We start from the raw sequence: 23,735 nt of genomic DNA, 5'->3' as shown, positions 1-23,735 counted from the left end.
CTAAGGGGGTGAGTTTGTGGCCACTTAAGCCAGGGCACAGCAATGTAGCCATATGAAACACAACCACTCCAAAGCCTGCCACACACCACCACCATAGAAACAATTTGTGGGATGCTATGTTGCTCCTTACAATTCTGTCCAAAATTAAATTTGTTGAACTTCCAATAGCTAAGAGGCATGAAACATGAAGAATACTGAACTTAGGAACCAAAGGTTACAAGACTGGAAAGTGAGGAGCTAACTGTAGGGTGTCTTTTCTCTTTGTAAGTTTTGAAACTCTCAGATGGAAACAGTTTTTTAATGTTTATGATTTTTCAAGTAGATCACACTTTAACAGGGAGTAAGTCAACTTCCTGCAAGGAAAAGAACCTTGGCCTCCCGGGGCACTACATTTCAGACACGTACGGAAAGTTCTCTCTCAGGGTCCTTGTAAGAAACTGTTCCAGTACAAAATGTGTGCATGTTTTCGTTTCCCACACACGTGTATTACCAATGCAGATAAATAATTCCACATGTCCTGTGAAGCTGAGAGTAATCCTCCATTAAGGAGGGATGAAAGCCACAGGTCCAGCAGAATGAGGCACTATAGATGGAAATAAGTGTTCTAACGGATTAGGTCAATGTTCTAGAGAGTCCAGCATTCTGTCCCTCATCCTGGGACAGCAGCTCCTGCCCCTTTTGACACTCCAGCAACTAGGATCTGGAAGAATGTGGCATGCTCTGTATAGCCATGGATGGCCTTATTCCCCATGGATTTGTCTAATCCAATTTGGCTTTTAAAGCCATGGCACCTTTTCAAGCTCTAAAATCTGATAGTTTAGCTTAGTGGAAAGAAGGCTTGGGAAGGAAAAGTGGAAGGAGAAGAAAACATTGAGTCAGAGCAATGGTTCCTACATTGGTTTCTGGTATTCAGTCAGCAGTTTCAAATCCCCTGGAATGCATTCCACTTCAGGGCTGTGATGGCCTGGGAATCCGATTCAGAGGCTGAACCGGAGGAATCCCAGCCTGCACAGGAGTCCCCGCCTCCAGGGAACTGGGGCAGGGCCTTGATTCTGAAGCGCCTGCACCTGTGCCGGATCCTCAGGAGCAGGCACCAGGTGAATCCACTCTGGCTCCGGAGGTGGTTGAGGACTCAGTGCCTACAGGTGAGTCTCCCCCTGGGTCCGGTAACCCTTCAGCCTCTCCTGAACTGCAGAGGCTCAGGGCAGAGACCTGCGAGGGTGGCTGGGGTTGTTACTTCATCAGTTGGCAAAACCTCCCGTTTCCGCAGGGCAGGGCATCACCAGGTTCTAATCAGAAGAGACAGTGCCTAGGAACAATTACATTTTTTGCTGCCAAGGAGTGTGGTGGAGTCTCCTTCTTTGGAGGTCTTTAAGCAGAGGCTTGACAACCATATGTCAGGAGTGCTCTGATGGTGTTTCCTGCTTGGCAGGGGGATGGACTCGATGGCCCTTGTGGTCTCTTCCAACTCTATGATTCTATGATTCTATGACATCCACTGTCCAGCCATTTCTCCATCTGAGAGTTAATCAGGCCTCCCTCAACAGGACCATTAACCAAGCGAACAGGAAAAACTCCCCATTGTCAGAAAGCCATCATGGCCCATCAGTCTTCAAAGATGGACCATTCCAAATAGCCCTTAATCCCAGGAGAGTTTCAGAGTCCTTGAGTCCATTACCCAGCAGGTAATATCTGCCCCATGACAAAGAAGTTATATAAACTCCACATTATCTTCCTCTGTTGTGAGCAGATGAACAAACCAAGAATCCTACTGTGTAAGGCTAGATATAATTTGATAAAGACCATGAAATTTTGAGCTGTACCAAAAAAAGATGGCTTTCATGTGAATATGAAAGTCCCCTAGGATCCCTGTTCCTTCTTGAACCCAACACCATACACTCAACGTTAGGAGACTCCCCAACAAGGTATCCGATTATGTCAGGGAATTGGAAGCTGCCGAAGAGCCGAGGGGGGAGAGAGACAAGTACAGAGAGCCTACGTCGTTAATCAGCAGCTTCTCATCCTTTGCAGTCAGGAAGCCACTGTTTCCAAGCCTTCATGCATCACGTGCTAGGGCCGTTGCTGTACCGTAACTGCGTCTGCTTCTTGTTTTTTTTAAAATAATATTTTATTGCATTTTAACAGTAAAAAAGTTATAAAACAATATATAAAAGAAAAAACACAAGAGAAATACAAAAACACAAAAATACAAAAATACAGAGATGCAAACATTTAACATAGAACAAAAAGAAAAAACAAAAAAACAAAAATCCCCCTTTTTTAGTTTCTTGTCTTTAATTAACTTATTTTCCTGACTTCCTCACGCCTCCCTTTTTGTATTCCATTTAAAGATTGGTTCAGCAAATTCATAACCTATTAATTTATCCTTAATTATTTTCCTCACATATTATGACTTCAATTTTTTATCTAATGTCAATCCATTCTTACATGTTCTTGTACCTTATTACTAGAACCCCTTCATTTCATTTCAATGTCATTAACATTCAAAAACTTTGCAGTGTTTCTGTAAATAAATTTTAAATTTCTTCCAATCTTCTTCCACCAACTCTTCTCCCTGGTCTCGGATTCTGCCAGTCATCTCCGCCATTTCCATATAGTCCATTGCTTGCATCTGCCATTCTTCCAGAGTGGGTAGATCTTGTGTCTTCCAATCCTTTGCGATGAGTATTCTTGCTGCTACTGTGGCGTACATAAAAAAAGTTCTATCCTTCTTTGACACCAATTGGCCGGTTATGCCCAGGAGAAAGGCCTCTGGTTTCTTCAGGAAAGTGTATTTAAATACTTTTTTCATTTCATTATAGATCATCTCCCAGAAAGCCTTAATCCTTGGGCACGTCCACCAAAGGTGAAAGAATGTACCTTCAGTTTCTTTACATTTCCAACATTTATTGTCGGGCAAGTGATAGATTTTTGCAAGCTTGACTGGGGTCATGTACCACCTGTACATCATTTTCATAATATTCTCTCTTAGAGAATTTACATGCCGTAAATTTAATCCCAGTGGTCCACAACTGCTCCCAGTCAGCAAACATGATATTATGACCTATATCTTGTGCCCATTTTATCATAGCAGATTTTACCGTTTCTTCCTCGGTGTTCCATTTCAACAGCAGATTATACATTCTTGATAATATCTTAGCATTGGGTTCTAACAATTCTGTTTCTAATTTTGATTTTTCCACCTGGAAACCAATTTTTTTATCCAAATTGTAAGCCTCTCTTATTTGAAAATAATGCAACCAAGACTTCCGGGTTAGCGCGATCTGGAAATGGCGGATTCCCTCCGAGCTGCGGAGGGAATCGGCTCCACCGAGGACGGGTCTTGCCGCGCCGGCGACGCGGGGACCCTCAGAAACCGCAGGCGCTGAAGCCTGCGGACGGGAAGACTCGGTGGGCACCTTAAGCACCCCCCCTGACCCTCGAAAAAGGGTACGGAGGGTGGTGTGGTGCTGAGAGTCGATCGACACCTCGGTGGAGCGGAGCCGCGAGCCACGACCGGAGAGCGCTGACTTTCTCCCTGGAAATTTGGACTGAAAGAATTAACCCGTGAGTAAATGGAATTTGGCTTTAAGAAATTTTTCCTTTGAATTGGAGACGACCGGAGGGTGTGCTAAAAGGGAGTCCGCACCCCCCCCCCAATTACAGACAATTCTTAAGCAAAGCTCAGAGAACTAAGGCGGAAAAGATACACTTATACATTATGAAAGAAACTTCTTCCACGATTTAACAAAGGAAGTGTTGTGCTGGAGAGTGAGGAGAAATTTTTTTATTTTATTTTTTTTGTGAAATCCCCCCCCCCCCCGGGACCAGGGAGAGTCCCGTGTTTGAGTCTGGTGCAGAAGAATAAGCTGTCAAAAGAACTGTTAAATGGTCAGATTGAAAACTTGTTAACTGATATCCCTCTGAACTAAAAGTTAAATTGAAACAAAGTGGTTGGAGACTTGATAGAAAGAAATAAAAAAGATTTGGACTGTTGGAAAAAGTTTACAAAGTAACCAGAATCCCTCTAGGGGGATTCCAAAGCTACTACAATGGCGGCAGAAGGAAAACTACAGGCAGAGATAAACAGGATGTTTTATCTTGTGGGAATATTGCAAGAGCAGAGTCTGAGTATGAACAAACAATTAATGACCTTGACTTCAGGAACAAGCAACTCTGCTGAATGCATGAAGGATTTGACAGGAAAGGAATCTGCAGCCGAAACAGAAAAGACATTCCAAGAATCGGAGGAAAGAGAGCAAGGAGAGGAGAAAGAACAATTGAAATATACCAACAAAAAGTCCATAATGGTGGAACGCAAGGGAAAAGACTATTGGATTATCTGGATTACAACACTGCAAAAGATGTTAAGGATGAAGGAGGGGGCCCCTGAAGTATCTGGAACACAGGAACTCGAAGGATATAAGAAATACGATTGGGGCTATCCTTTTGATCATGAAAGACTGGTTGACTTTTGGCAGCAGTTGCTATCAAGCATCCATGAGGGAAGAAAAATTGGAGTGATGGAGAATGGATTGTTTCGAGATTTGATGACCGATATAAGAGACTTCCAACAGAATCGACGGAGAGGAACTGAAAGGGACTTAAAGGCTTCGGACGTGAGGAATCCGGGCTAAAAACTACGGTTGATTTTTATTTGAAAAGGGACCAGAACCTGGGAAGGGGGGAGGGGGAAGCAGAAGGGTAAGAACGACGATAAATTTTGGGTTGGGTGAATAGGGTCTATATTTAAAAAACGGGAAATCGGGGGAAGGGAATCTACGCCGACCTTAGGGAAAAATTTAAATGTTTATAAGAGCTGGGGATAAGAGAAATGGGGCTAATTACGAAGAGATATATTTAAAAATATCAATTATAGGTTAAGAAGAAGAAACTAAAATTTGCTGAACGAATCATGGGAATAGGGATGTATGAAGAGGGGGTGGGGGGGAGTCCGGGGAATAAGGTTAAGAAAACAAGGTGTTGTGATGATATCTGTTTTGTTTTTGTTGTAATTTGTGTGTTTGTGTTTTGTAACCTGTGTTTGTCTTTAAAAAATGTGAAAACCCAATAAAAATTATTATAAAAAAAAATGAAAATAATGCAACGAGTCTCGCACCTTATCTTTGATTTTCTCATAACTCTGCAATTTCAATTTGTCACCCTCTTGTTCCAAAATTTCCCAATATTTTGGCCATTTGGCCTCCATATTGAGTTTTTTCAGAGCTTTCGCTTCCATGGGTGATAACCACCTTGGGGTTTTACTCTCCAAAAGGTATTTATATTTTATCCAGACATTAAACAGTGCTTTTCTGACAATATGGTTTTTAAAGGCCCTATGCACTTTAACCTTGCCGTACCACAAATATGCATGCCACCCAAAAGCATTATCATAACCTTCTAAGTCTAAAATGTCTGTATTCTCAAGAAGCAGCCATTCCTTCAACCAGCAGAAAGCTGCTGATTCATAATAAAGTTTGAGGTCTGGCAGGGCAAACCCCCCTCTGTCTTTAGCATCAGTGAGTATCTTAAATTTTATTCTGGGCTATTTGCCCTGCCAGACAAATCTAGAAATATCTCTTTGCCACTTCTTGAAACAGTCCATCTTGTCAATAATTTGCAATGATTGAAACAAAAACAGCATTCTCGGCAATACATTCATCTTAATAACAGCGTAACTGCGTCTGCTTCTTGGACGACGTGCTGGTGTACTCAGACAACGAGGAACAGCATGTAAAGGATGTGTGTCAAGTCCTGAGCAGACTCAAGGAGCATCGCGTGTGGGTGAAGCTAGAGAAGTGTCATTTCCACGCGAAAGTGGTGGAGTTCCTGGGTTACAGTAAGGGATCTGCTATCATAAGATAATAGCTAATTCAGATGGGTTTCTTTAACAAAGGTTAATGAGACATTTAGTGGACGATAGGTTTCATTTCCCCTTGGTTATCAACCACAATAGCTAAATAAACCTTCAGAATCACTCACTGTCAATTGTTGGGAAGAAACAACAACATTGCCTTCCAGACCTGCTTGTAGGCTCCCCAGATGCCTCTGTCTGGCAACTGTCTACATGAGGTCCTGGATGAGATAGATTTTTATAAAGCATGCAAGTGGTTGGCCAAGGTAAAGCCAAGACATGATGAGGGAAAGGATAACTGGACATCAGTGCAGTGGTATTCTTTTCATAGAATCGTAGAGTTGGAATACACGACAAGAGCCATCGAGTCCAACCCCCTGCCAAGCAGGAAACACCATCAGAGCACTCCTGACATAAGGTTGTCAAGCCTCTGCTTAAAGACCTCCAAAGAAGGAGACTCCACCACACTCCTTGGCAGCAAATTCCACTGTCGAACAGCTCTTACTGTCAGGACGTTCTTCCTAATGTTTAGGTGGAATCTTCTTTCTTGTAGTTTGGAACCATTGCTCCGTGTCCGCTTCTCTGGAGCAGCAGAAAACAACCTTTCTCCCTCCTCTATGTGACATCCTTTTATATATTTGAACATGGCTATCATATCACCCCTTAACCTCCTCTTCTCCAGGCTAAACATGCCCAGCTCCATTAGCCGTTCCTCATAAGGCATCGTTTCCAGGCCTTTGACCATTTTGGTTGCCCTCCTCTGGACACGTTCCAGTTTGTCAGTGTCCTTCTTGAACTGTGGTGCCCAGAACTGGACACAGTACTCCAGGTGAGGTCTGACCAGAGCAGAATACAGTGGCACTATTACTTCCCTTGATCTAGATGCTATACTCCTATTGATGCAGCCCAGAATTGCATTGGCTTTTTTAGCTGCCGCGTCACACTGTTGGCTCATGTCAAGTTTGTGGTCAACCAAGACTCCTAGATCCTTTTCACATGTACTGCTCTCAAGCCAGGTGTCACCCATCTTGTATTTGTGCCTCTCATTTTTTTTGCCCAAGTGCAATACTTTACATTTCTCCCTGTTAAAATTCATCTTGTTTGTTTTGGCCCAGTTCTCTAATCTGTCAAGGTCGTTTTGAAGTGTGATCCTGTCCTCTGGGATGTTAGCCACCCCTCCCAGTTTGGTGTCATCTGCAAATTGGATCAGGATGCCCTTGAGTCCATCATCCAAGTCGTTGATAAAGATGTTGAATAAGACTGGGCCCAAGACAGAACCCTGTGGCACCCCACTAGTCACTCTTCTCCAGGATGAAGAGGAACCATTGATGAGCACCCTTTGGGTTTGGTCAGTCAGCCAGTTACAAATCCACTGAGTGGTAGCATAGTCAAGACTGCATTTTACCAGCTTCTTTACAAGAATATCATGGGGCACCTTGTCAAATGCCTTGCTGAGATCAAGGTAGGCTACATCCACTGCGTTCCCTTCATCTACCAGGCTTGTAATTCTGTCAAAAAACGAGATCAGGTTAGTCTGACATGACTTATTTTTCAGAAATCCATGCTGACTATTGGTGCTCACAGATTGTTTGCTTAATGATCTGCTCCAGAATCTTCCCTGGTATTGATGTCAGACTGACAGGGCGGTAATTATTTGGGTCCTCTCTTTCCCCCTTTTTGAAAATAGGGACAACATTTGCCCTCCTCCAGTCTGCCGGGACTTCGCCTGTTTTCCAGGAGTTCTCAAAGATGAGTGCCAGTGGTTCTGAGATCACATCTGCCAGTTCTTTTAATACTCTTGGATGCAGTTCATCTGGCCCTGGAGACTTGAATACATCTAAACTAGCCAAGTATTCTTGTACTATCTCCTTAGTTATTCTGGGCTGTGTTTCCTCTGCTGAATCATTTGCTCCAAATTCTTCAGGTCGGGCATTGTTTTCTTTATCGGAGAAGACTGAGGCAAAGAAGGCATTGAGGAGTTCAGCCCTTTCTGTGTCCCCTGTTTGCATTTCACCATCTTCTCCTCTGAGTGACCCCACTGTTTCTTTGTTCTTCCTTTTGCTACGAACATACCCATAAAAGCCTTTTTTGTTGCTTTTAACTTCTCTAGCAAGCCTGAGTTCATTCTGTGCTTTAGCTTTTCTGACTTTGTGTCTACACGTGCTGGCTATTTGTTTGAATTCCTCTTTGGTGGTTTCCCCCCTTTTCCATTTTTTGTACACATCCTTTTTTAATCCTAACTCAGTTAAAAGTTCTTTAGATAGCCACCCTGGCTTCTTTAGGCAACTTCCATGTTTCCGTCTCATTGGTATTGCCTGAAGTTGTGCTTTTACTATCTCCCTCTTAACAAACTCCCAGCCATCATGAACTCCCTTTCCTTTTAGTATTACTGTCCATGGGATCTCACCCAGGACTTCCCTAAGTTTTATGAAGTCGGCTTTCTTAAAGTCAAGAAATTGAGTCCTAGTATGCTTGGCTGCTCCTTTCCGCTGTATAGTAAACTTCAGAAGAGCATGATCACTCGCGCCTAATGATCCTTCCACTTCTACCCCACTAACCAGGTCATCAACATTGGTTAGGACCAGATCTAAAATGGCTGTTCCTCTTGTTGCTTCTCCCACTTTCTGGACAACGAAGTTGTCTGCAACGCCAGTGAGGAATCTGTTTGACCTTATGCTCTTGGCTGAGTTTGACATCCAACAAATATCCGGGTAATTGAAGTCCCCCATTACTACTATCTCCCTTCCTTTTGCATGCTTGGCCATCTGTTCCAGGAAGGCATCATCTATGTCCTCCGTTTGGCTTGGGGATCTATAGTAAACTCCCACAATGAGGTCCCTGTTATTCTTCTCTCCCTTAATTTTGACCCAAATGCTCTCACTTTGGCTTTGAGGTTCTAAATATTGGATCTCTTCACAGGTATACACATCCCTGACATATAACACCACAAAGGTTACTTTAAATGTATAGCCCAGTCCAGCTTCTCCCAGCCTCTCTTGCAGCTGTTTGAATCAAGAGGTCCTCACAAAGAAATGTGGCTCAGCTTCTGGGCTCATCCAATTCTAGTTAGTAGAAATTTGAAAGGCAGAAACTGATCAGTGGTAACTGAGTGGGGATATAGGAAGCTGAAGCCATGCCGGAAATAAGGATTCCCTGTGCAAGTTTTAAGTATCTTGATGCTGACAGCATCTGCTTCTGCCTTGGGTAGGGAAAACTATAACTCTCAGCATGCCTCAGCAGAACGTGCAGATGTACAAGGATGGTTGGAACTGCAGTTTACTCCCCTCATTCTGGCAGAAGCAGATACTATCAGTGTCAAGGCTTTCTTCTATCGCTTTTGAAAGTAGAAGTGAGAGAAGAACCTTTTATCCCACGGACAGGGAAGGGCTGGCAGAGGAATTGGGATAGGCCTGGTGAAGCTGAGTTGGCTTCGTATAGAATTTACCATAAGGGCTTCCGGTGAGGCGCGCTCATCAACGGGTTGAGGGAAGGTGCTCTGACTTGCTCGAGCACACCCAATCACAGCAAAATGGGACTGGGGAGAGCGGGGGTGATGCAAACTCCCCTGGGAAAAGATTGAGAGGAAATCTCAAACTTAAGAAAGCACCAAGCAGTGCATGAAGGGGCTTCCCATACTTCTAGCACAGAAGGGGAGGAAGACAGGAGAGTCTCAGCGCTAAAATAAATGGGGCTATGTCGGCCATGAGATGCCACAAGACCCGAGTGAGTAGCACCAAACTCTCTGAATTGAAAACTAGCCATTAGAACCCTGTTCTCAGGTGATTCTTACATCAGAAAACAAAACGGAAAAATATTAACGAGAACAGACGCCTTTCTATATGTGAAACAATAGAAAAGGAAAGCAGGGGAAAGGAGGTCAGCTCCAACTCGACTTTTGTGTTTACGAATCTTTACATCAAATGATCCATACAAGGACTAGAAAGCATACCAAGTGACCAAATCTTTTTATATTAAATTAAAAACTGACCAAGGTTCACTGACAGTGACTGAGAGTTGGGGAGCAGAAGCGGGGAGTTCAGCTGGGTCCTCCTCCTGCTACTTTTGGGTGTTGAAAGGCAAGCCTTGCCAGAGACAGAAAGGAGGGAGAAGCAAGGCTTTTAGGAGCAGAATTGGAGCGTTAAAGATTGTAGTCTCATAAGAGGGAGAACACTGGAGAGATTGCTCAATTCGGGGCTGAAGGAAGACGGAAGAGGCAGGAAGGCGAGGGAACGCACTGCAGACGGAGAACAGATGACGAGGAGAGGAAGGGTTTGCTGAGGTGACGCTGAGACTAAGGAAAGTTAATCCAAGGGCTGTGAGAGAGTTGAAAGTTAACAGTGAAGAGAAAGAGGAGAAAGGGAAAGGCTGTAAGCAGCAGCTCAGGGGATAAAGAAAAAAGAAAAACAAAGAAGGGTTAGCGAAGAAGCCAGTTGTGGGTGGGAGAAGAACATGGCGACAGATAGAAGCTGAGTGATCCCTCCCTCCCTTCTTGTGAGTAGCCAAATGGAACTTGGTAAGAGGAAGTGCCACTGACAAATCAACGTTAACTTTCTTTAAGCGCAAAGCAAGACATCACTAGGTTGTTATAGACTGTACAGGGACACCTAGTGGTGGAAAAGAAATTACATTCTGTAAGAAACCAGAGGCCTTCCTCTTGGGCATTGTCGGCCAATTGGTGCCAAAGAAGGACAGAACATTCTTTATGTACGCAACGACTGCAGCAAGAATACTCATCGCAAAGTATTGGAAGACACAAGATTTGCCCACCCTGGAAGAATGGCAGATGCAAGTGATAGACTACATGGAGTTGGCAGAAATGACTGGCAGAATCCGAGACCTGGGAGAAGAGTCGATGGAAGAGGATTGGAAAAAGTTCAAAGACTATTTGCAGAAACATTGTAAAATGTTTGAATGTTAAAATGATGTTGGATTTAAAGAGAATATGGCATCAGTGATATAGTTAAAAGGAGTATGCAAAAAAAAAATTAAAAAGAAAAGGGGGAAAAGACCAGAGTAATATTATGTCGAACTTAAACAAATTGGCACAAGGAATTAAGTTATAAAGAATAGGTAAAAATTGATTTTGAAAAGAGAAGAAAAATTGGAGATATAATAGGTTGAAATATATAATTTTAAATGAGGTTTGAAAGAGGGTTAGAATTTGCTGAACTCGATTGTGTAAAGGGGAACACAAAAAAGGGAGATGCGAGGAAGTCAAGAAAGAGGGTTATATAGATATTAAGTTAAAAATTGGATTTTTTTTGTTTATGTTCTTATTGTCTTTTTCTGTTTCTTTGTGATGTATTTTCTCTTTTTCTCTTGTTGTATGTTTGTTTTACTATATAAAATCTTAATAAATATCTTTAAAAAAAGAAAAAGAAAAGAAATTACATTCTGATAATCCTGGTGGATATGCAAGTCCATACTGATAATCCTGGTGGATATGCAAGTCCCAAGCGACTAGACTCTATAAGGACAAGCCCTCCCCATATTATCACTGTTAAGGTTTGGTAATGAATTATGCTGATTTATTTAAATGGTTGATGTGACTGTTTTATGGATTGAACAGAACAAGGGGTTATGTTTTAAAGGTATTGGCTAATTGAATCAATTAATATCCAGAACCCTAAGGCTAACAAGATTTGATATAAGATAACCAGATGGGCAATAGAAAATATAAATTAATTCAAACAGCAAGCTTATAATTAATTGATTATTGTATTGTGGGGTTTTAGTAATTAAGGTACTGAATAAGTGACTATAGCATCATAGTATTTTATATTTTAAGTAACAAATGTTGAAGGGGTAACTGAATAACCTACTCCCAGATCTCTCTAAGTATAATAAATTTAGATATGGGGGCTCTCTAAGTGCAAAAGAACCGCTAAAGGAAATTATTGAGACTGGGTCAAAGTTTATTTTTGTGAGTGTATAGGGAAGCCAATCTAATGCATACCATGGAATTACAGTCCATGCTAGCTGCCGCTGTCAGAGCCCCAAGACGCCAATCAGTAGTGGAGTTAGATTCAAATGTGGATTTTAAAGATTTGATTATCAGAATGAATAAATCAATAAATGACAAACTTGACTCTATGGGCAACGAGATCGAGCAGAATTTTAAATTAATAATGGACATGTTGGGCAGCTGAAATACATGGAAATAGAGAAGACAGTGAAAGACTTAAAATCTAGAATCAGTAAACAAGAGGAACTTTCAAAGGAAACTACTAAGAAAACACAAACAGAGAACAAGGAACTGAAAAAAGGACAAGACACAATAAACGATGAAATATTGGAACTAAAGAGAATTAATGAGGAGACATTAGACCAAATTGCTATTCTGGAAATGCATCAAAGGGAGCTTATTCTTTGCTTTCGAGGAATCCCAGATATAGAGAATGAAGATATCAAATCAAAACTAACAAAGGAATTTGCTAACTAGCTTGGTGTCCAAGAGGAAGAACTGATAATGGACATAGATAAGATCTTTAGAATCAAGACTGATAGAACAAAGTCAAGTAAAGGACCGGGAGACTGTCTGGTGTTTTTCAATTCAAGATTGTTGAAGCACAAGATATTGCAGAAAAGAAAACTGAGGCTAGACAACAGGAACATTACAATCTTTAAAGAAATCCCAAAAAGGATCCTGAGAAAAAGACAAAACTATAAGACACTGACAGATGCATTAAAGACTAAAGAAATAAGATATAAATGGGAGTACCCGGAGGGAATATCCTTCACTTACAAAGATAGAAGACCCTCAGAAATGCAGAAGAAGTTGGGAAATTCTGGAGAAAATACAAGAGAGAACTGGGAGGAGATACTACACAGGAGAGAGAAGAGGAGGTGGAAAGCCCAAGGAGAGAGTAAAAGAGTCAGTACTGAGAAATATAATAAGACATAATTTAGTAAATAAAACTGTATTCCTTTCTTTTGATACTTATTCTGAATCGATTCTAAAAATAGTGACCAATAAAGTTTGATGAATTTGAATATTATCTCATGGAATATCAATGGTTTAAATAATAAAACAAAAAGAAATAAAACTACACACATTTTAAAAAAGAATTGGGATGTTATCTGCCTCCGGGAAATGCACATAGCTAAAAAACATAGGAGAGTATTAATAAACAAGAGATTAGGAGCGGAATGTATGATAGTGCGTCCCAAAAAGCTTTTCCTTTTTCAAATGATCCCGATCATAGGCAAAATGGAATGTTTCGATAGGTGGAGAAAAGACCTGACAAGGTTTATCTGGCTGAATAAGAAACTGCGCATAAAACATAAAATATTGACGTATAATTTCTTATACGGAGAGGGGGCTTTGCCCTACCAAATTTAAGAACGTATTATGAGGCAGCGTGCCTAACTTGGATAAAGGACTGGATTTTATTTGAGAAAACAGATCTACTTGACTTGGAAAGCTACAACAGATATGGGTGGCATGCCATAATATAAGGTTATAATATAAGGTCAAAGTCCACAGTGGGTTTACTAACCATATAGTTAGGAATGCCCTTTACAAGGTGTGGACCAGATATCAACCACTATTAGAACCTCAGACGCCATGGTGGCTATTCCCATTAGAGGCATTATAAATATGGAAAGTAATTGGGCAACTTACAGCCAATTACTAAAAGAAGAGCAAGGGCATCTGAAATTAAAATCATTTGAGGAGACAAGGCATTACCTCACCAATTGGCTCCAATACCACTGGCTACATAATGAATTTAATTTGGATAAAAAAATAGGTTTTGGAAAAGAAGAATCTAAATTACAAATTGTATTATTAAAAAACAATAAGAAATTATTACCCAAAATTTATAACCTATTACTGGAATGGAACCTGAAAGATGAGCAAGTACAAGATGTTATGGTAAAATGGGCCCAGGACATCAGCTACACAGTATAGATGGAACAGTGGGAAAGACAGTGGAGGTCAGACATCAGATTTAACGCGTTACACCATCAAGGAAAATTTGATGAAATGTTATATAGGTGGTATATGACACCCTCCAAACTAGCCAAGATTTATAAACTAAGATCCAATCTATGTTGGAAATGTAATAAAGCAGAGGGGGCAATGTTTCATGTATGGTGGGGCTGTGAGAAAGTTAAAAGTTTCTGGGGGTGTATTCATGATGAATTAAAAAAGATGTTCAAAACCTCTATAGAAAAGAAATCTGAGGCGTTTCTATTGGGCATTATAGGAAAGGACATCCCACAGGATAAGAAAAGGCTATTTTTATACTCCACAGCCACTTGCTAGAAACTGGAAAGGAGTCATTATTCCCGATAAGTATGTGAATTCATAAGAATGGTTAAATTAACGGCAGCTATAAGAAATCAATCTAACCAGAATTTAAGGAAGGAATGGCAATGTTTTGAGGACTATATGAAAAAACACTGTTCTAAGAATAACATATTGATATGCATAGAATAAGTATATAAAGATGTTTCAAACGAAGGTAAAATTAATGATGGATATATATTGATTATTACAAGACTCAATGTTAAAGTATTTATAACATAAAAGATGTTGAGTTGTGGTGGAGGGAAGCCACACGGGTGTAAATTGTTGTTTTTTATTTTCATGTATATGGATTTTGTATTTTGTTTTTCTTGAATAAACAAACAAACAAAAAGAATTTGCCATAAGTTAGAAGGCACTGAGGTAGCAAGAAGTTCACAGGCTACCAGGTTACTACTCAAGTATTCCTTGCAAGATGAAAAACCACTTTTGTATGCTTTCCTGCATTGGAATCCCGCTCTGCCCCTCTTAGCATACAGGGCTCCACTTCATTTCATCCAGTGACATGAGCAGACATGAGGCAAGGTGAGGCAGCTGCCTCTGGTGGCAGGATCCACAGGGACAGGAGATCTACACAGTCCTTGGAGGCCAGATTTGCCATCACCTTGGCAGTCCCCGCCATGCCACCTCTACAGCAGCCTCTTGGCAAATAGGAGGCACCGCTGGTCTCCCCCCACCCCCAGGGAGGAAATGGTGGGGGCTGCCTTCTGAAGTTTCCTGGACTCTGCCCCTGCCAAGCTGATTCAGAGTGGGCCCCTTCCTTCCCCGCCCCCGCCCCGCCCCCCCCCCCCACGAACAGCCTTAGATTCCCACTTCAACCTTTGGGTAAATCTTGTTCCTAATGTTGATCTCCACTCACCCCCTTGTTCCCAGTATAGGTCTTTATTCCCCCCCTTTACTTCCTGGTGGAGATCTCCACTCACCCCTTCCTCCCTGGTAGGGCATGGCCCAATTTGTGCCCAAATATCTTGGGCTGACCCTGTCTTTGGGCAACAGTACACAGCCCCATGTACTGAAGCAGCATGTGGGCTCCTTTAGCAGCATGCCTATATTGGCTCCATGCTGGGGGCCCATTTCATGGGGCAGGAGCAGTGAACAAAATAAAAAAATAGTCATGGTAAGTAAATAGATAGCACTATGAAGAATTCAGAAAGAGTTCATTTATAAACATATTTATATTTGTACAAGAGCAGCTCAAAATATTTAGTTTAGCCAAACTTTCAGTGCTAAATGGGAAGGGAAACAAAGAGAAACATCACTTTTAATGCCAGTAAAAAACACCAGGTTCAAACAGGAATCAAGCTGATACGAATACTAGTATGATCAGCGCTATTTTTCTAGAAAAAGAGGTGCCAGAACTCACCATTAACTCTTTCTCTTAGACTGGCAATGGTGCCCACCTGAGAGATGCCGGAACTCACCTGAGAGGTGCTGGAAGTGAGTTCTGGTGAGTTTCAGCTGAAAAAAAGCCCTGAGGATGATACTGGTAACCAAATAATCACACAGCTGCAATGCTGAGAAAAGCTTCACCACCCGAATTTTAAGGGACAGAAGCCCTAGATGGTCATCTTCATGTCTTGCCCTCACCCCCAGTTACTTCTTATCTAGCGCTACTAAAATGGGGCTTTGATCCTAGGAAACCCCATGCATGCAACTCAGAAAGGGGGAGCAGGGTTGTGCATACCCCCTCTGCCATGTGTTCAGCAGAAGACAGGAAAGGTTGTATGGGCATCGATTCTGCCCTGTAATTGGGAACTCTCTGGTATCAGGGTTCCCAATGACAAATACAGCTCCACAGATAGTCCCCTTTGCATCTTCCACTAAACAATCATGTGAATTGATCCAAAGTCCAAGGGGTGTGATTGAAACTCCAGGTGTAAAGAGAAAGGGCTTTTGGCTAAGCTCAAGTGTGAATGGCACCTCCACTGATGAGTGTGTTTAGCCAATGGGAAGATCTCTTAATTAACTTTTATAACTACAGGTATGCCTAGAAATCTCTGCATAAACTCTAAATGCAGGGCACAAATATGCACACATAGCGAAAAGATGCTAATCCAACCATCTTAAATACATTTAGGAAGCAAATCACACAAGTCACTTTTTCGTTTCCTTAAGTCACATCATGTGTACAAGCCTAAAAATAGGGTTTTGAGCATGGTTTTAACAATGGAAAGGAGGCATACAAATCAAATGATGTAGGCATGCATTTTTGAACAGAAATAAATAAAAATATATCCCAAACTCTTCTATAGCAGAAAGCGTACTGAACATTCCCATTTATAAAACAAATTAAAACACTTTCCTCAAAAACTAGGGCAATGACAGTGTTTTGGCAATAGCTTAATTCTAAAGAAGTTACTCGCGGGGATAGAAATGAAACGCACTTCCAATAAGTTTTACTTACAGCTTGCACCTTACCACTAAGCAGCAGCACCAATCCCAGAAAGAGCGTGATTTGTGAAACCCTGCACAAAAAAGACAAAATTGCCATCGTTACAGCGCTGCCGAGAGCCTGAAAAGCGGCCCGTCTCCCCAGGGAAGGCGCCACTTACCGGCCAGTGGGGCGGGCGACGCGCAGCGGCGGGGGGCGCCTCATCCTGGTCTCTGGATCCGCGCACGGGAAGGCGCCCTGCGAGGCAGACTGAGGAGCGAGACGCGTGTGAGAAGGGCAACGGGCCGCCGCGCGGGGCAGGGCCGGCCGGGAGAGACCCCCGCTCCCTCCCCGCTCCCCCGAGCCCTCCCGGGCGGCAGCGGCTTCTGCACGAGAGGGAGCCCCGCGCTTGGCGCCGCTCGGGGCAGGGACTCACCTGCCCTCGCTCTCCTCGCGCGCCCGGAGCTGCGCGCTTCTCGGCCGGCCGCGGTCCGGAGTGCGGCGGGAGCGGCCCTCGGCCAGCGGCTGGCGCCCCCCCCCCGCGGCCCCCGGGGCGGGGCGGGGCGGGGCGGCGGGGCGGGGCCTGGGCAGCGCACAAGCGGCGGCGGGCGGCGAGCTCGCCTTTCCTCCTCGGCAGGCGCCGGAGGCGGACGCAGGATCGGGGCCGCGGCGCACGTGCGAGCGTCAGGCTCGGCAGCGAGAGGAGGACGAGGATGGGCCGCCCCGCGCGGAATCCGCCGCTCGCGCTCCTGCTGGCTGCGCTGCTGCTGCTGCCGCTGCTCCTCCTCGAGCGGCGCTGGGCGGCCGAAGCGGCGGCGGCGGCGGTGAGTAGTAGGTTGTGTGCGGCCCCGCCGCGCTCGCTGCGGAGCAGGCGCTCCGCCCGGGGAGCCCTCTCGCCCCTTCGAGGCGGCGGCTGACCCGGGACGGTCTCGGGCGGCGCGGCTGGCCGGCCCTGGGCGCCTTTGCGCGCCGCCGGGAGACCCGCCTGCTGGAGAACATGCAGAGCGTCTCGATTTCGTGCCTTTTCTCTCTAGCTAGACTTTTGCGATATGTGGATGTGGATAGGATAAGGAAAAGCTTTCCGGGGTTGCTGAGGTGGTCCAAATGTTTCCAAATGATCGGTCCTACTTGTGTGAATCTGGTTCCCTGTAGAATCCCACTTGGCTGCATTTCCCCCATTGCCACCACGAGTGGTCCAGACGCAGTTGTGTGCGCCTGTGGCACAAAGACCCTCTTCGAGGGGCACTGGTGGAACAACTTTGAAGTCACTTCACTGTCAGCTCCAGTTTTGGAGACGTCTGGATCAGTAATGGATTGGAGACAAGCAGGGCCGTCTTTACCCAGGGGTGCAAGGGGTGCAGGGCACCCAGGCACTGAATTCTGGGGGGCGCCAGGCATCCGCCGCTGAAGCCACCTAAGCTCTTAACTATCTACCTGTTATGAAATAATAAATAATTTTGATCAAGCTAGAAAAACATAGTACATGTATATACCTAGGTATTACTGAAATGTATACCTACTCTTTCACTCAAGGACTTTCGACTTTGTGTGCTCATTTACCAAAGATGCGCAAGCTTATCATTCACAATGGCAGCGCTTGTCAGACTCAAAAACGGCGCTAGCCATTCTCAACGGCGCCGTGCACGCAAAATTAACTCTTACATCGAAATATCATGTTACGTATTGTATTGAGCTGCTATGCGGCAGCGGGGTCAGCGGCACCTTTGACACGACTGAAGCTTCGCTAAACTAAATTTGGGGGCGCTGGGCAGATCTTTGCACCCCGGCGGCGCATATGCTAAAGATGGCACTGGAGACAAGAACCAGACTTGGAGGCTCTGTTGGTGGGTTTTCGAACTAGGAAAGTGGCAGGCAAACTGCTTTGGGGGTGGCCTTTCCCCCAAGTCTTGGATTTGGAGACCCTCATTGAGCGCTGTCATTTGAGGCCTAAGAGGCTTCTGTAGCACCCATTCTTGACAGGGAAAGCCAGAGTAGTGTATGGCTGGGGCTGTTTTTGAAACTTAAGTTGCTGTAAAATACAACAGCTGGCTCCTACTGGAGCTGGCCACTGAGGACATAACTCCCCACTTAAACAAGTACTTCAGCTTCTGTTCTGCTTTCGGGCACAAATCAAAGTGCTTCACTTTTAAACCATCTCAGACATTGATTCCTCCTATTACAGCAGCAATCTTCAGCCACCTTGAACCCACACATGAATTGGGGGACTCTTTCTCAAACCTTTTCATACACGTTTAATGTGGTAGTGCTGCTGTTTTGATCCACCTAGGCTGCAACCTGGCAAGGGATCTCATCAGGTAAGATCCAGGGGCAGCACGAGGCTTCCTGAACTTAATGTTTGGCATACAAGGCCTTCCTCTCTGAGGTCCCCTAGCCACTGAAATTAGGTGGGTGGTGACAGGACAAAGGGCTTTCTTGGCGGTGGTACCTTGAGGTGTAGTCCCCTCGTGGGGAGGGTGTGCCTAGTGCAGAATTTGATGTCCTTCTGGCACAAGCAGATTTTTTAATTTGTCAGCATTTTGCTGAGGCTGTAAGGCAGATGTGCACATCAGGCAGGCTGAGGCAGCCACCTTTGGTGGCAGAACCCCAAGCACCCCTGCTGGTGGGGAAACCACGTGAGATCTCACGTGAGCGCCGCAAGATCTCACTGCTGTCAGTGCTGCTTTGCAGGCACTGCCACACAACCCAGGTAAAGGAGGTGGTAGCAGCAGCCGGGCAGCACCTTTGATGTTTTGCCTCAGGCATCGAAATGTGATGTGCTGCTCTTGTGCAGCTGCCATTGTTTTATTGCTTCTGCTGGATTTTATCACTGCTGTTGCTTGCTGTGTTTAACATTGGGCCTTATTCTAAATGTGTTTTATCATAATTATGTAAGCTACCCTTGTATAGTTAAAGAAACCCAAACACCTGAAAGGTGATGTATAAATATGAACAAAAAGTGTCTGTGTCTCTCTGGGATTACCAAGGATTACTGAAAAATGTAAAATAGTAGAAATACAACAGATCCTTAATGGTTTAAAAATATCATCATGCTCAGTAATGTAGGCTTATGAATTAGAGAGGCCAAACTTCTGAGGAAAATTGCTTTCCTAGTTTCCAGCCCACAGAACAATAAACTGCAGTATGCAAGGAGTCTTTTCAATGCTTCAAGCTACATCCACCTGAACTTGCTATGTGAGCATTTCCTCTAGTTCTCACCCACCTCTGCTAAGTATTCATTATTACATATAACCTCAAACTTCATTAGCTAGAGCCTGTGCTTTGCATTACAAGCAGCAACTGTTTTGTGGAGGGATTATGTTCCATGGCACAGCACACTTATGTGAAATCGCATATAATCAACACCAATTGAAAAAGAGTGTTGGGATTGGCTACATGGCACCAATTGTCCCTCCACTTTTTCTGTCTGAAATTGAACAAAGCATTCTATTGCTTGACGGTTTAACCCACTATTGGTCTTGTCCACTCAATCCATCTAAGCCTGTCTTTGCATGCCGGGGAAGTTCCTAACTCACTGAGGGTTTGGGACCCATTGGCTATCCCTACCTGGTTTAGCCAACCAGCCCAAGCTGTTTTCTGGGGTGTGGCCGCTGTCATAGGCTAACAGCTTCTAGGAGCTGGAGGTGTCGGGATAGGAGTCAAGTGCAGGTCAGCAATAATGGCAGCAATTCACCTGTGCCAGTGAAATTAACTCTGTTCAGGGAAACAAAAATACAGCTTGGCCATGTGGCCTCAGCAACCCTCTCCAGCAGGTCTTTCCCCTATGGAGAAGTTGCCGGGACTGAAGGTCCCCACCTTCCTCCCCTCGTTAAAGCTCCCCCTCTCCAGGATGTTTCCCAAGCAGTCTCAAACTGTGTCTGTACACAACTAATCTGTATTCCGCCCTCTTCATTTCTCTGCGTGTACTGGGAGAACGGGTGGGGAGAGGGGAGGGAAGCTGGACACAGCAGGAGGGGGAGTCTGAGCTTCTCCCTATCACAGGTTTTTCCTGCTCACTAAATCCTGTTGCCCCTTCAGCATCTGACACCTCTTCCCTTTCTTCTCCCTTTGACTGCTCCTCAGTGTCCCACCACCAAGCCCCTAGCTCTGAGCCTGCCTCCTCTGGGGGTTCCCTTGGGAGCCTCCCACCATTCCTTTTCATCCAGCTAGTCCAGGACAGCAGGTGAGAACTGAGTGCAAGGTGGGGACCAAAGGTGGACAAACTACCCCAGAAGGAGTATGACGTGTCATCCCTTCCCCTGAGATCCCATACACTGCAAAAGAACTGTATCAATATATGATACTACAGTATATTGTAAAAATACAGTTAGGATTTCAAAAGGAGTGGTGAATGTAGGCAATTTAAATCAACTGGAGTAGGTTTCAAGTCAAACAGACTCTGATGCTTAAAATTGGGTAGTGCTCCCAAAGAACTATGATAAATTAACTGTGTGATATTTAGACACACAGAAAAATATAGGAACACAGTCTCACACATTAAGAGGAAGCAGGTTTCCCCCTTCAAAACTGGACTCTGGGTTTTTAAAAAGGATGAATTAAAAATAATACATTTGGAGTTATAATCAAACAAAACAGCATCATGTTAAACAAATGAAGAAGAAACAGAGATAAACTATTTGTGTATGCTGTTCCTCTCTGCAAGCACTCTGACTGGAGCATTTTGTGAGACTCTAGCCCTTGATGGACAGGTCTAGCTTCCTTTTTTATTTTATTTTATTAACACATAAAACACGTACATATACATTTACACAATACACGTACACAACACACTACCTTATTTTCATAACATAAAACATACCTACATTACTCTATATAATACCTACCTATACTATACATACCAACATACCTACACACCTATCCCACACAGACACCCAGCAAGTGACTTGACTTCCAGCCGTTCTTGTTACGCTACTTTATTTTTCCAACTAGCTTAAATGCATTTAATTATTTCTTTAATCTCAACTTCTATATTAACTTTCTTTTCACTAATCATTTTCTGGATTCACTCAATATCTGTCAGAAATTCTACTTTTTCCACATAAATTTTGGTGTAGCCCACTCCTTATTCACTTTTTGTACCATATCTCCTCTTATCCTCCCTGTTAGTTTGGCAATATGGAAGTATTCCATCATTTTAGATAACCAGTCTGTTTTAGTTGGGGCGCTGCTGGTTTTCCAATTTTTGGCAATCAATAACCTTGCCACCGTATTTGCATACATAAATATTGGTCTGACCGTTCTTTTTATTACCTTTGACCTAGGAGAAAGGATTCTGGTTTTTTCCCCCAAATGAAAATCTAAACATCTTTTTCAGTTCGTTATAGATATTTTCCCAGAATCCTACTATCCCTTTGCCCTCCCACCACATATGTAGAAAGGTTCCTGCCCCATTGTTGCATCTCCAACAGACATCACTACAGTATTTGTACATTTTTGCCAGTCTGGCCGGGGTCGGGTACCATCTGTATTGCATTTTCATTACATTCTCTCTTAAATTATAGCATCCCGTAAATTTGATATCTCTTTTCCACAGCCGTTCCCATTGGCTCATCGTAATAGGTAAAGGTAAAGGGACCCCATTAGGTCCAGTCGTGGCCGACTCTGGGGTTGCGGCGCTCATCTCGCTTTATTGACCGAGGGAGCCAGCGTACAGCTTCCGGGTCATGTGGCCAGCATGACTAAGCCGCTTCTGATGAACCAGAGCAGCGCATGGAAACGCCGTTTACCTTCCCACCAGAGCGGTACCTATTTATCTACTTGCACTTCGATGTGCTTTTGAACTGCTAGGTTGGCAGGAGCAGGGACTGAGCAACAGGGAGCTCACCCCGTCACAGGGATTTGAACCGCAAGTGATCGGCAAGTCCTAGGCTCTGTGGTCTAACCCACAGCGCCACCCGCGTCCCTTTAGCTCATCATAATATTTTTTCCTAAATCCTGGGTCTAGCTTCCAATTAACACACTTCAGTTCCCCTCCCACTCACGCCACACTGGAATCACTCTTCTCACCCAGGTGTTGCATTTTATTTTATTTTGGAGATGGGATTTGGTTGGTTATTTTAGTCAAGGATCGGCAGCGCAGCATTCGTGCTGATTTGGCATGTGTGCCTTGCTGAGCCTTACTTTGAATATGCCTGGTAAGCCTTATGACTTGTGCTTCATCTGAAACCTAGTTCACCCCTAAACCATTTCAGAGTAGAAGAGAGTTTCCAGAGTTACAGGCTTCAACCCAGTTCCTCTATATGTGTGGAGCAGCTGTCTGGCCTTCCATTCCATGTATGTTTTTGAATAGCAAGTTTCTACAATAGTTGGCAGGGGAGTCCTAGGCATGTGTTGTTTAAGTATCTTTTCCCTTCTCCAGAGTTTGTTATTTTATGTCTTTAGGCCTCTGCTGTACAGTTTCCTTTCTCTGGACTAAGCCACTGCTCTTTTCACCCCAATTCAAACTGCTTCCTGGAATGCATCTCCAAGGTACTTAAGACTCTGAGTCACTTAAAACCTCCTTTGGGATTTTAATTGTACAGATCTGTATCACTTCAAGGGGATTCATCAATGTCCTCTGAATACTGTCCTAGCAAACTGAGGCAGTGTCTATAGGCCTGTTTGGGCAATTCTCTGTTCTTGGAATGTTTCCTGCAGACAGTTCCCACCCAGACTGAAAGCAGGCCACAGGAATGGGTGGATCATAGGTATGGCATACTGGACCAGACCTCCATCCTGACTTACGTTTCCGTTTCCTGCCTAAGGGAAGAGATGCCCGAAGAGACATAAATAAATGATCTCACAGTAGTTTTAAAATTTTAACAATGTAGCAAAACTAATCTGGCAATAAATGTGCTTGTTAATTGTGAGTTATCTCAGTTCAAAATGTGACTATCTGTGTGAAGGAGTAATTGGCCCATATATGTTTGTTATTGCTTTCCCCCTGCACATTAACCCTTTTCTTTCTTTTGTCTCTTTTGCATTCTTTTACCTCCAAAACCTCAATTTATTGTGTAAGATGTTTTCTAGCAGATAGAAAAGTACCCACCAAAGTCAAGACCTTTAACTAAGTGTTTCATTGTCTTCACATCAATTACATTATTCATAAACCACCTTTTAAAATAGGTTCACCATCTCTGTGCTTCTTCTTAAGTTTGAGAGAAAAATCTTTGTTGAGGCCAGTTATATGGGACAGTAGTTGA

The 23,735-nt window shown here is 43.7% G+C and overlaps 2 protein-coding genes across 4 annotated transcripts in view; one reads left to right on the top strand and one right to left on the bottom strand.

Annotated features, from left to right (window-relative positions):
- The window catches only part of COL4A2 (collagen type IV alpha 2 chain), a 215,906-nt gene extending 198,783 nt beyond the window's left edge, over positions 1–17,123 (bottom strand). Inside the window, exons 1-3 of the mRNA XM_081855449.1 lie at positions 16,973–17,123; positions 16,718–16,806; positions 16,570–16,630 (exon numbers count right to left, since the gene is read on the bottom strand). Coding sequence (XP_081711575.1) covers positions 16,570–16,630; positions 16,718–16,761 — 105 coding nt within the window. The 5' untranslated portion in view covers positions 16,762–16,806; positions 16,973–17,123. The remainder of the gene's footprint in view (positions 1–16,569; positions 16,631–16,717; positions 16,807–16,972) is intronic.
- Positions 17,124–17,211: 88 nt separating this feature from the next.
- The window catches only part of COL4A1 (collagen type IV alpha 1 chain), a 183,476-nt gene continuing 176,952 nt past the window's right edge, over positions 17,212–23,735 (top strand). The window contains exon 1 of one of the 3 annotated variants that reach the window (XM_081855451.1): positions 17,212–17,360. In XM_081855451.1, coding sequence (XP_081711577.1) covers positions 17,250–17,360 — 111 coding nt within the window. In that variant the 5' untranslated portion in view covers positions 17,212–17,249. The remainder of the gene's footprint in view (positions 17,361–23,735) is intronic. The other 2 variants (XM_081855453.1, XM_081855452.1) reach the window with 2 other exon arrangements.

This window comes from Podarcis erhardii (genome assembly GCF_964252035.2).
Source record: "Podarcis erhardii genome assembly, chromosome: 3".
In the NCBI taxonomy this organism is placed as follows: domain Eukaryota; kingdom Metazoa; phylum Chordata; class Lepidosauria; order Squamata; family Lacertidae; genus Podarcis; species Podarcis erhardii.
The sequence above is the reverse complement of the archived record's forward strand: the minus strand, read 5'-3'. Positions and strand labels throughout refer to the sequence as shown.